The 13,879-nt window shown below is 37.8% G+C and overlaps 1 protein-coding gene across 9 annotated transcripts in view; it reads right to left on the bottom strand.

Annotated features, from left to right (window-relative positions):
* Positions 1-2,062: 2,062 nt before the first annotated feature.
* The window catches only part of ehbp1l1a (EH domain binding protein 1-like 1a), a 45,956-nt gene continuing 34,139 nt past the window's right edge, over positions 2,063-13,879 (bottom strand). For all 9 annotated transcript variants that reach the window (XM_017719964.2, XM_017719966.2, XM_017719967.2 and 6 more), the window contains 11 exons: positions 13,310-13,556; positions 13,054-13,208; positions 12,884-12,932; positions 11,303-11,848; positions 10,263-10,314; positions 9,699-9,745; positions 8,513-8,624; positions 8,142-8,241; positions 7,591-7,664; positions 5,141-5,255; positions 2,063-3,642 (listed from right to left, as the gene is read on the bottom strand). In XM_017719964.2, the coding sequence (XP_017575453.1) occupies positions 3,552-3,642; positions 5,141-5,255; positions 7,591-7,664; positions 8,142-8,241; positions 8,513-8,624; positions 9,699-9,745; positions 10,263-10,314; positions 11,303-11,848; positions 12,884-12,932; positions 13,054-13,208; positions 13,310-13,556 (1,588 nt within the window). In that variant the 3' untranslated portion in view covers positions 2,063-3,551. The remainder of the gene's footprint in view (positions 3,643-5,140; positions 5,256-7,590; positions 7,665-8,141; positions 8,242-8,512; positions 8,625-9,698; positions 9,746-10,262; positions 10,315-11,302; positions 11,849-12,883; positions 12,933-13,053; positions 13,209-13,309; positions 13,557-13,879) is intronic.

Below are 13,879 nucleotides of genomic sequence, written 5' to 3'. Positions count from 1 at the left end.
ATTACTTGACTAACAAAAGACTACGACTGCAGTACTCTAAATGACAGAACAGGAATGATTATAGACACCTTAAGTCCTGCAAATTAAAATATTACAAATTGACTGCAAATGAAATGATTCTGAGGTTCCAGTATGCAAGAAAGGTGATATGTCCATGCAGCCATCGTGCTATTCCATGGTGTGAAGCTTCTGTTATGCACTGTGAGAGCCTAATAATAAAAGTTCAAAGAAATAAATTACATTTAAATTTCCCAATCTTTTTAGTATTTTTAAAATAAGTTCGCATAATTTCTTCCTGTTGCTTGAGCAGTTTTTTAATTTTTTTATTCAGCTTTACCCCAGTTTTACAACATTCAACATTACATATAAAACTCTGAAATATGTGGGATCACTAGTTATTTTGAATAGCAAATGAATTAGCTATACTTGTTGACATCACAGGTCCTGGTTCCTGTTACCACCATTGCAAAAGAAAATCTGAGTTTGTAGATTTGTATAATGCTTCTAATGCGTTCTGCACTGACTACGAGGTTTTGCTTATGACATTTAAAGCCCTTAATGGCCTTAAGCACTGTAGCCCATTCGGACCACTTCTCTCAGAGGAGGAAGGATTATTTACAAATTCAGAGGATCACTTGCAGCTCAGCTGGTGGAAAAAATATTTTCTTGTATAGCTCATAAAATCCTGAATACCATTCCCAAGAAATGAAAGATTTTGATTGTGTTATTTTACACACACACACACACACACACACACACACACACACACACACACACACACACACACACACACACACACACACACACACACGTGCGCACACACGCACACACACACATATATATATATACATACATACACACATAAAGCACTTCTATCTAAGACTCTTAATTCATTTTTTTTTTCCAGTTCTCTCTCCAAATTTAGTCATGTCCAATTCCACCTACTAGCTAGGTCTCCCCTAATCATGATGCCACCAGTATGGTGAAGACTAGCACATGCTTCTTGTAAGTTATATGAAACCAGTCACTGCATCTTTTTCCAAACTGCGATTAACACATAGTCATCAGACAGCTCAGCATGCTTGGAGGAGAATGCGAACTAATGATTCCTTTACTTGCTGGATATCATCAAGCTAACTAATTGTAAGCTGATAATAGGAAAATGTTAGACTTGAGGTGTCTTCAGTTAATGACCAGAATAAGTTTTCTCAAGACAAGGTTCAAGGAGCACTAAGGTCCTTAAACAGACTTTAATTTATACATAATTTACATCAAAATGTAGTCTACACATTCCAGCAGTTTTGGTTTGATGAAACCATTTTCCTGGGGAAAAAAAACACCATTACTTGCAAGCAACACTCACACTTGATGTGTTGCAGATCAGCTTTCTAGTACGTAATTTTAACCTTATTTACAGCAAGTAGCTCCACATATTTACAGGAAAAGGTTCAGGCATGCTGCTGATTTGTCACATCTGCTGATTCAGCATACTGGAGCACGAAAGTGAGTAAAGACTGCCTGTTTCCTGGGTGATTTAACCAGAGTGCATTTGGTTTCACAATTGACCTCAGCTCTAGGATATCGGACTTCCTCCTCTGTGACATTTTGGTTTTTGCTTGCCTAAGGCTCAAGAATGTGCTGAATGGTGTCTTAGCATTTAAGAGGAAGTAGCTTCTATATTTTTATCCATGATGCTTACTGGGAGTTGACAGTTTTACTTAGCTGGAATTCTCTGCTGACTAAACATTCTTCTGAACCAGATAAAGCAAAACATACTTCCCTGAGGCACTTTGTGACAATGACTATTGGACTGACTTTTAAAAGAGTGGTACCAACACTGGTGAAGAACTTGCTAGGTTGTTTTCCTTTAACCGTTTAACAGTGTATTGATTGTATTATTTTATTGTTGAAATCTATTTTATGCACCTGTTATGGTCAGATAAGGATGTTCTGACAGTTGATCTGTTATCTGTTAATATGAGTGACCTAGAGTTGGCTTTAAAAACTTGTCACACATAAAACATGTCAAACTCAGACAAAGAAACAATGGAACACGACATGGTTGCCTGAGATACCATGAAAACCATTTTTTATTTTCCAAAGTAGATTTCTGAATAGTGCAATTCTAAGTGCAGTAACATCAGTGAACAGCTGAGTCAAGTGACTCTATTTAACACATAAGCCACAAAAGGTGACAATTTAAAGATCCCCAACCCTAAAAACAGGACTAACACATCTTAAAGGAAAAGTACCAGAATCATCCACACATTCACAAAATAATACATAAACTACATTATTTTTGTAGTTTGCCAGTAATAAGAATGCCAGAAATAATACTGCTATAGACGTTTCTCAGGAAATGCACGTTTCTGCTGGTAACATAACTCACCACTATTCTGCCACTAAGCACACCATGTCTGTTGCTGTGTAAAGCAACATGCAGTGCTGGGTATCTTTGAAAACATACCTGTGTAAGAAATAAAATTAAAAGGTCACTTTTTTACTCATCATGGAGGGCTTTAAACATATTTCTATATTCACACATCCTAAGAAGTGCATACAATTCAAAACAGTATTAAAATAAATAAATACAATGTGTTCTATAGAGCTACTACCTACTACTGAAACAAAGGCAGTCTTAAGACCCATGGTAAAGTGTCAAAAATTAGCTGTTTCATTTGCTGTTTTTGTAGTCAAGTTGGAGATGGTTTTCTTCATCTTTTGGTAATATCCGAGATCAATCAGTGAGCACACCCAGGAAATTCCAACAGCAAGACACCAAAGGCCATGCAACTAAAGTATTAATCTGGTTTGAAGAGAATGTAAACTCCACTTTATAACCTGTATCCCATGTCTCTAAAATGCAGTTTCCTGCCTACAGATTTCCCACCCATCTGCATGTTTTTCCTGGCTGAATATACAGACAGCTGTCTTTTATCAAAAAACAGAACATCTTTAGTATAAAATGCAAGTAAAACTTGTTCAATTCATTCAGATTTTACCTAAGATCTTCACAAAAACTAAACATTATCCAATAAAATCCAATTTTCTAAAGGCCATTTGCAATATTTAAGCATTAATTTCTGGTATCTACTTGTCAAACAGTCCTTTGGCATTTGTCTGTAGCAAACCAGTGGATACAACACAAACTACAAGGACACAGCAGTATACTGTAGTTTGAGTAAAATGTAGCAATATTTAAACTACAAAATACAAAGAAGCATATTCAACATTTAAAAACATTTTAACGGAACCTTTCTAAGTTCCCATTTCAACAGATTCCACAAAAAATCTTTGCATATTCAAAAAGGTACAAACTTACCTATTTAAAAAATACATATTCTGAAAAATTAATCTTCCAATACTATTTCTACATCTCATTTTTCCTCAGGGAGTCCTATTTGAAGAGTGAAAGTCAATATCCAGCCTTTTCCCCTTCAACACTTTGTTCTAAGCAAACTTGGCACAGCACAGAGAGGTGCAAATTGACATCACCCTCAACATTCTCACTCTCGTCTATATTTCTTGTCATATATTCATCCATATGTCCTTCACTGTAACGTGCACTTCTCTTTTCGACTACTATACTTTCTGCGTCTCTGTTCCAGACCTCTCTCCAGCCGCTCATCTTCCTCCAGTGCCCTGCACAACAGAAGAAACAGAGAGAAGCCAAAACAAGTCAAGTGTTAAACCCCTGAATACTATTTACATTCTGACTGTGTTGGCTACATATATATACAGTATACATTATTTTTTACTGCAAATGCTATGTACACCCCTCACATTTCTGTAAATATTTTATTATATCTTTTCATGGGACGACATTATAGAAATGAAACTTGGATATAACTTAAAGTAGTCAGTGTACTGCTTGTATAGCAGTGCAGATTTACTGTCCTCTGAAAAGAATTCAAACACACAGCCATTAATGTCTAAATAGCTGGGAACACCTCACAGTAAATATGTCCAAATTGTGCTGAAAGTGTCAATATTTTGTGCGACCACCATTATTATCTAGCACTGCCTTAACCCTCTTGGGCATGGAATTCACCAGAACTCCTACATGAGCTGGTGGATGTTAGACACCTTGCGCTCCTCCTCCTTCTGCTTGAGGATGCCCCGCAGGTGCTCAATTGGGTTTAAGTCTGGAGACATACTTGGCCAGTCCATCACCTTTAACCTTCAGCAAGGCAGTTGTCACCTTGGAGGTGTGATTGGGGTTGTTATCGTGTTGGAAAACTGTCATGCGGCGCAGTTTCCAAAGAGAGGGGATCATGCTCTGCTTCAGAATGTCACAGCATACTGATTCATGTTTTCCTCAGTGAACCGCAGCTCCCCAGTGCCGGCAGCACTCATACAGCTCCAGACCATGATGCTACCACCACCATGCTGGACTGTAGACAAGAGACAGTTGTCTTGGTACTCTCGCCAGGGTGCCACCACATATACTGGACACCATCTGAGCCAAACAAGTTTATCTTGGTCTCGTCAGATCACAGGACATGGTTCCAGTAATCCATGTTCTTGGACTGCTTGTCTTCAGCAAACTGTTTCCATGCTTTCTTGTGCGTCAGTTTCAGAAGTGGCTTCCTTCTGGGATGACGGCCATGCAGACCAAGTTGATGCATTGTGCAACATATGTTCGGAGCACAGACAGGCTGACATCCCTCTTTTTCAACCTCTGGAGCAATGCATCTAATTTTTGAAGCCATCCTCTGGATATGACATTGAACACATGGACTCAATTTCTTTGGTTTCCTGTCCTGGAAAACCGCTGTATGACCTAGGCCCTGTGCTAAAGCTCATCTTTGAAAAGCAGTGATCATAGTGAAATTCAAGAAATTACTGTAAATGGATAATTGTAGGATTTAAAATACATTCCAGCTTGTCCAGCTTATAATTTTTTTTGATCTACATTAGTTTTATCTGTATAAATCACTGAATAAACAACTAAGCAACAACTATTAATATGACAAGTGATTGTGAAACTTCTAAATGATAGTGTACATCATATAAAATGTAAAATGAAGACATTGACCTCTCACAGCAATCACAGCATACTGAATCATGTTTGTCTCTTATTAGTAATGAATACCGTACAGTGAAGACAGGAATATTAAGAATGTTACACATTATTCACCCTCTCTCTTTGGCGTCCATGTCATGGACCAGCTCATCTCTCTGATTTACAAGAGACACCAATTCCTGCAGCAGCAACTGCTCTCTGGTTTTATGGGCCTGTGTCTTCTGCCATTCTGCAAAATAGAAAGAGAGAAAATATGAGGGAGACAAAACAGAATGAAGGAGCAATAGGCATGTTGCTCTGGTATGAGATGCGCATGGCCTCACAAAACATTGTAATGACTATAATTCATTCTAAAAGACCACTATGTTTAGAACAATTGCAGGTAAAAGAGGAAAAGAAATAGATAGACAGGATAGAAAATGAAAGAAAAATTAATTATGGTAGTTTTTGTACATAAACCCACACATATGATTAATCATATCTGGGTCCCTGGACAAAAACTGAATGTTCAAAATATACATTACAATATAGGCCTTCCAAGTGGGTTCATTGGGGCTCAGTGGACACAAACTAAAAGCTAGTTGTCTGTGTGGTACGGAGGAAAAGAAAAGTATAATACAACCCCAATTCCAATGAAGTTGGGACGTTGTGTAAAACATAAATGCCTGCAACACGTTCCAAAGAAGTTGGGACAGGGGCAACAAAAGACTAGGAAAGTTGAGGAATGCTCAAAAAACACCTGTTTGGAAGATTCCAAAGGTGAGCAGGTTAATTGGAAACAGGTGAGTGTCATGATTGGGTATAAAGGGAGCATCCCTGAAAGGCTCAGTCGTTCACAAGCAAGGATGGGGCGAGGTTCACCACTTTGTGAACTGCGCGAACAAATAGTCCAACAGTTTAAGAACAATGTTTCTCAACGTGCAATTGCAAGGAATTTAGGGATTTCATGATCTACAGTCCATAATATCATCAAAAGATTCAGAGAATCTGGAGAAATCTCTGCAAGTAAGCAGCAAGGCAGAAAACCAACATTGCATGCCCGTGACCTTCGATCTCTCAGGCGGCACTGCATTAAAAACCGACATCATTCTGTAATGGATATTACCACATGGGCTCAGGAACACTTCAGAAAACCACTGTCAATGAACACAGGTCGTCGCTCCATCTGCAAGTGCAAGTTAAAACTCTGCCATGCAACGCGAAAGCCACATATCAACAACACCCAGAAACGCCACCGGCTTCTTTGGGCCCGAGCTCATCTGAGATGGACTGACGCAAAGTGGAAAAGTGTCCTGTGGTCTGACGAGTCCACATTTCAAATTGTTTTTGGAAATCATGGACGTCGTGTCCTCCAGGCCAAAGAGGAAAAGGACTGTCCGGATTGTTATCAGCGCAAAGTTCAAAAGCCAGCATCTCTGATGGTCTGGGGGTGTGTTAGTGCCCATGGCATGGGTAACTTGCACATCTGTGAAGGCATCATTAATGCTGAAAGGTACATACAGGTTTTGGAGCAACATATGCTGCCATCCAAACAACGTCTCTTTCAGGGACGTCCTGCTTATTTCAGCAAGACAATGCCAAGCCACATTCTGCACGTGTTACAACAGCGTGGCTTCGTAGTAAAAAAGTGCAGGTACTAGATTGGCCTGCCTGCAGTCCAGACCTGTCTCCCAGTGAAAATGTGTGGCACATTATGTAGCGCAAAATATGACAACAGAGACCCCGGACTGTTGAGCAACTGAAGTTGTACATCAAGCAAGAATGGGAAGGAATTCCACCTTCAAAGCTTCAACAATTAGTGTCCTCAGTTCCCAAACGCTTATTGAGTGTTGTTAAAAGGAAAGGTGATGTAACACAGTGGTAAACACGCCCCTGTCCCAACTTCTTTGGAATGTGTTGCAGGCATCAAATTCAAAATGAGTGAATATTTGCAAAAAAACAATAAAGTTTATCCATTTGAACATTAAATATCTTGTCTTTGTAGTGTATTCAATTGAATATAGGTTGAAAAGGATTTGCAAATCATCGTATTCTGTTTTTATTTACGTTTTACACAACGTCCCAACTTCATTGGAATTGGGGTTGTATTAAAAATGAAAGCCCACTGCCAGGGTGACTGATGGTTATTCCGAGCAATGTTTTTAGGCAATGGGGTGTGGATTCCTATCCCCAGGCCCTGGCTCAGCTAGTTATGCCTTTGGCACATAGTAGCAAAACATCCAAGATATCAAGACCAACAAGTGACAAGACCAAAAGTGCTGACATGATTTACCACAGTAAAGCACAAAAAAACGATTTTTCTGTTTTAATGACAAAAGGGAATATTTACTCATTTGTTTTAATAAAATAAACACAATTAAGATAAAGGGTAATGTCAGTTAGTCCAAGTCAGTTAAAAGTCCAAAAATTTTTCAACTCTTAAACTCTTTGAACCAGTTCAGTATAATGATCCATACATACATATTTCTAGTAGGAGAATTAAAATGCAGGAGAAATGCAGGAGAAATTCAATGCAAATTTTCCATGCTTATTGTCACCTGCTTGTTTATGATCTATTGTCTTACCCTCTACAGCCATGAGGTCTCTGAGCTCTTTCTTTAACAATTCAAACTTCCTCTCCAAATCCTGCTCCTCTTGCCTGTCAGAGTTGGAAAGAGTAGGAAAATAAGGAGCCAGAATTAAACCAATCTTGTGTTGTAATGTAACGGATTGTTCAAAAGTGTGAAATACATAGTAAGAATTTTCATTTTATTTACAATAAAGTACATAATGTATATATAAATGTTATAAACTAAATATTTAGATTTCAAGCAATTTATTAACAAGCAATTAAATCATGAATACTGTAATCTTATCTAGTTATAATATTTTTTTCTAGTCTGCTATGTGATCATCACAATTGAAATATGAATATTCATTTTCACTTTCAACTTTATTCTTGAAGCTATGCAAATGTATGAGTCATTTTAGACTCATCTACAGCTCTGATCTTTATCATCTACTGTCTGATTGTGGTCACACCTAACATTTCTTCATTTTTCTTTTTTACCTATGGAGGTACACAGAGCTAGCATACAAGAATCATGTAAAACATTTAACCACAAACAATTCTCACAGTAACTGGAGATGATCCTGCCTCCTGATTAGAGCATTCTTCTTGTTAACCAGTGTGAACCACTCCTGAATTAATGTCTCTTCCTCCACACGATCAGTTCCTAGAAGAAACAGTAACTCCATTACTATGACAGAATGACGAGCAATATTCAAAGCTTGGCTGTTGTAGGTGGTCAGCCTGACGATAGAAAATCATATATGGCTTACAGAAACAGTTTAGCTGAGGAACTGAGCAAAGAAAGATCTGGAAGTGTTTTATAGTTTATTTTATTTGTTTCTTTAGTGTACTTTAAAACAAACACCACATTCACTTTTTTCTTCTTTCCACTCATCTTTCTGTCTCTTGCTCATATGTACATACAGTTGACATACCAGACTCCATAAGTCTTCGTAGTTTTCTCTCCACAGTTCCAGCCCTGCGGTCTATCTGCCTCTGCTCTGTCTCTAGAGCCTGCATCTCACTAAGGACATACTGACTGACATCCTTCACACACACAGACACACCACCCATGACATACAAACACAGAACAAAGAATAAGAAACTTTGTCAATAAACATTAGTTAAAATGGAAGCTTAAACTTACAATGTCTACTGCTTAATGTATTTATTAACAGTAAAAAGTTGTTATTTGTTATAGTTGCAATTTGTAATTCCCTTTCATTTCTTAACAGTGTAGGATACTGGTGTCACGGTTATCTCCTCCCACTACTCCATGTGCTTTTTCTGTTTACTTTTTGATTGTCCACGTGCCCCTTTGTTTTGATCTTCCACGTGTTTTCTTTGTTTTGGTTTCCTAGTCCGGCCCCTTGTTTTGTGACCCCATCTCTGATTGTCGCCACCTGTTTTCCGCCTGTCCCTCGTTATCTCTGTGTTTTATAAGCCCTGTGTTTGCCCTTTGTATTCGCTGGGCTTTGTTTGTTTTTGATTGGATGTTTGATCGTGTTTGGTGTATTGTATTCTCGTGGTGTTTGGTTCTTGTTTGAGGTTCTGTGTTCACTTTGTCATGTCTGTCCCTCCTGCTCTCCGTATCGGCTGTTTGAACCTGGACCATTTTTTGACCATGACCCTGGATTTGCCCATAATAAAAGTCGCTTATCTCAGCACGTGCGTCCGCCTCCTCGCTCCCCGGTGTTACACCTGGAAACTTTACTTATATCAAGAGTCACAAAATCAGGTGCAAGGCCATGTGTTTATTGAGTGTCAAAATCACAGAATGATCTGCCAAATTATCCTTGGCTTTACACCTCGGCTGTTTTTAAATTGAAGCTGCAAATCTAACTAGACAGGGCTTCAGTTAAAACATTCCCTCTTCTGTGATGATGCTGTATTCAATTATATCTAATTTCAAGCTTATTGTTTTATCATCTTCTTTCACACCCTTTGTTTTGCTTCTTTTATTTCTCTATGAAGAAACTTGTGGTGTTTATGGTGCTGTATAAATAAAACTGCCTTGCCTAGGTGGGATGTGTGACAGGCATAACAGCTTGTTTTATTAATCCTTTACAATATCTGTTTATCTTAAACAGAAATATGACTTGGAGAAGCTGCCAAACTGACCTGGCAATCTCCTGTTGTTCTTTCTTCACCAGCCTCTACATTTTCAGCTAAAAACAAACACACACACACATGTAGACAAATGATAAAAGACCCAAAGGACAACATACACTACAAGTCACCAAATTTTGCAATAACAACTGTACCACCATTCACAGTACAGTAATTTCCTAAAGGATAACTGGTGATTGTGGATTATGTTATGTTAGGTTTTTCTATCAGGAAAGCAGTAAATTCCCGTGCTTCTTTATAGGATCTGCCCAAAAGAATTACATAACAACCTGTTATGTAAAGAAGCCTTAGACTTTATCAAGGTCTGACATTTTATATGTAGATTATCATTCTTAGGTATTTGTAATTTCACCTATGAGACTCTCAACTACATATAATGGATATACTATAAATTCTATGTAATGTTCACGTCACTGTGATTTGTCATGTCACATGCAATAAACATTAGTCACAAGATCAGGATCTGATCAATATCACTACCATCTGACAAAGGACCTGAGACTGCAGAGCACAATGAATTGTGATGTAAGGGATGTGATCTAAGTGTATGCTTACGGGATCCTGGTCGTCCTTTTGCTTCTCCACTGTCTGCACGACCTGATGCACTCTGTGTGCAAAACAACAAATGAGTTAGCTGCAAAGTAAAAAAGTGTCCTACTAGACATTTTTCAAAACTAAATTTCACATTTTTAAAGAAAAACTGAAATTTGTAAAATTAACTCTTTAACTCTATCATCTTTGGTTTTGTCTTACACAAACCACTTCATTGCAGGAGCAATAAAAGTAACCCAACTTTGACTTGGACAGGCCAGCTGTACGAGGTTAGTAGAGAGCTTGCTAGAGGCAAATGTCCTCAAAATGTTCTTATAATTCATGAATATACAGAGTTTGAGTCAAGGTGACAAAGGAAGAAGTGTGTCAGAGTTTGCTGGACTGTTTGTTGTCTAAGGAGATCACCAAGGACTCATTAGTGCCCACAATTTTTGTTCTAAAAATCTATCTATTAAGAGGAAGCGAGGGCTTAGATTGCTACAGAACAAATGAAAACATGACCATGAACACAGCACAGTTGTTTCATTTTTTTAGGGATGCACTGATATGACATTTTTTTATACCATACAGGAGGTAATTAACATCGTGTTATGTATGATATTGATTTTTACTAATTTTTGCTTTTTAAAAAGAAATTATATTATAATCCATATCAAAAGCTTCCATTTACATGTGATGAAAACGTTATGATAAATAGATCAACAGAAATACTCCAAAATTATTTAGAATAAAATATCTTTACATTAACTTACATTAAAGGTTATGAAATTTTCTGCCTTCTCTTGTATAGTTACCATTTTGGGGATGTCTTTTGAACAGCAACTATATAGTGTAGTGAGTTTACTACAAGTTAAACAGTTTAATGTTCCAATTACATTAGGAGACTTTTTGGCATTTATCAGTAATACAGTGTGTTTCAATTTTCCCTTGCTCAGAAAATGTACAGGACATGGTCTAGGCACCACTGAAGCCATTTCTCTATTTTGATCTTGACTTCTGAAAAGCCATGTGAGTATTTTATGTGGAATTTTTAACCACAATACCTCTGCTGCTGTTTGCTTGTCTGCCAGTTCAGCCTCATCAAAAGACTCCCCTCTCAGTTGGGATCGACGCTTCTTTACCAAATCTGCATCCCTGACATGAGCAAAACCCTTGGTAGAGGAAGAGTGAGTCCTTGGTGGGGCCACCGGCACTTGGGCACCTTCAGTGCCTCCAGCCTGACTCATCCCTTGAGTCCGCTTAGCTCGAGGTGGTGGTACACTAGTCCTACTGCTATCTGTGTCCCCTTTTACCCCTTTGTCAGAGACATTCCCATTGGTCTCTTGAGAAACATAGCTGCTTTGGAGCCTCTCAGCACAATAGCGAGCAGCAGCCTCAGGGTCTGCTTCCTGTATCTTCTCGCCAACCACATAGCTCGACTCACTGCTGTTTTTTTCTATCTGTACCACACTAAGCTCCTGGCCAGTGAAGTGTGTTCGGATCTGGTTGAGGTAAGTCATAACAATGAGGCGGTCAGGCACAGCCAGCATCACCATGTCAGAGGGCTCCATTAGTCTGGAGATGCCCAGCGCAGCAAAGCCATCAAAAGCCTGTGAGAAATCAGTGTAGCAGGAATTAGAAAAGAAAGTTGTGTCAGTATTCATAATCATAAAAATGGTTATCAACATGATACCCTGAATATTATTGTAAAAAAGAAAAAGATCTAGATTTAGGTTGTTTTTTACTTGAAGGGTGCACATTATTTAATACTTTTCTTGCTTCAAAATGGATAGCATGTCTCCTGGCCACAGAGCAGATTGAAGCTTTACTCTACTAACCTAAGAAATTTGACTAAATTTATATTAAAATCATCAATAGAAGGCTTATGTTAATAATAAACATTCTTAGTGCGACAGCAGAATTTTGCATTCAGGTAAGGGGAGCAGAGGCATTTCACATTTAAAATTTAGTAAATGAAAGTTGCTATGTTTGAGGAAAATAGTAAGACGTCTCACTGGCTTAATTTGTTGACATGTTCTTATTTTACTGAGAAAACCGTAGAAATGTTGGTGTCTTATTTTAAAAAATTAGCAAATAGTAAGTAAACGTTGCAATAAAATTTTGAGTTCATTGAACTTGTAATAAGTTAATAGTTTTTGAGCTAAGACACCTCCAAAAAGGGCCAAAATCCAGTCAACAATGATGAAAACAACAGAATTTATGTATTTTGCCAAGGCTAATAGAAAGTTTAACTGAAAGAAGACAACTTCCTGTTTTACTGGGCTAACTATGGGTTAACATAATGTTCTCCATACCAGGTTTCTGGCCAATCACGTTAGTGAACCAAAAGCATTCAGTACATAAAGATTGCAAGATTGTACTTGTAAGAATCATCACAAACAGCTGTTCATTTTTTCCTGGTCACCAATACTTGAAATATAATGCAGTGATAATGCTAAAAAGTCTAAAGTCTAAGAATTGATGAATTTTGTGGTATTAATAACTAATTAAATAACTGGTTATCTACATTCATTTCATCAACTCAGGTTTAGATCTTTTCAAAAAGAACTGATTTTTACCTGAAAAAATGAGCATGACTGCTACAATGGGCAAAATGAACAAAAAGTAAAAACATGTAATATCACCTTTTTGTTGTTCCGCTTGATGTCATAAGGATCTAGCATTTCATAATTCCTAGATGAAAGGAAAGACGATACACATACATGCTTGTTGGACCAGTCAGAAGATTATATACTCACACTTCTACTTGTTGTTACATTAAACATGTTTATTTCTCATCTATTGAAGTACCTACACTTTATCAGGCTGGAAATGATGTAGGATGGCACAGAAAGCAAGTCCATTCCGCCATGAAGTGCTGAAGTTAGTGATCTTTACCCCTTTATAACCTTGTGTGACCTTCTGGCACCACTCTAGAAGAGACTGGCTAGAATCCACAAGGCTTACTGTCTGGTATTACAGAAGACAGAAGGTCAATGGGTAATTTTCAAGACGGATGTACTAAAAATGTACTAAATACATAAATACAGTGTAAAATGCTAATAGTGTACCTCTGTCTCACTGGATGAAGCAGTATAATCTACAGAACTTCCATGATGGCCTGTGGCTTCTGCTTCTGTTTTCTTCTTGCTCCGAAGGCGAACAATTGGTTCAGTAACATTCTTACTTGAAGTCTCTTGTTGGTCACATGATTCCTCATTGGGAGATGCAGTGCTGTCTGGGAACGAGCCACTTAGACGCTTCTTCACACGAGGCATTGGAACAGGTAGATTAGAAGATTCATCAGCTGCTGCTTGTCTAGGAAACAGAAACAGTAACAAAAAAGAAAAAAGAATGAATTCTGTGCAAACAAAGACACCACATTCATTTTCACTGCTTTTTGTTGCATTGTTGTTGGACTGTCAATTTTTCTGTTGCATTAAGTGTAAAAAACAAACAAACAAAGAAACAAACAAACAGGCACACGACCATTTGAAACACAAGTAAAAAATAACAATATAATAAAAAAAACAATATTATAGAAATGAAATCTGGAAATGTACAGTACATAAACAGGTAAATCAATTTATACTGACATCCTTCACCCACACCAATCTAAAACTCTGTCCTTCATGACTCAC

This window comes from Pygocentrus nattereri, chromosome 2 (genome assembly GCF_015220715.1).
Source record: "Pygocentrus nattereri isolate fPygNat1 chromosome 2, fPygNat1.pri, whole genome shotgun sequence".
NCBI lineage: Eukaryota > Metazoa > Chordata > Actinopteri > Characiformes > Serrasalmidae > Pygocentrus > Pygocentrus nattereri.
The sequence above is the reverse complement of the archived record's forward strand: the minus strand, read 5'-3'. Positions and strand labels throughout refer to the sequence as shown.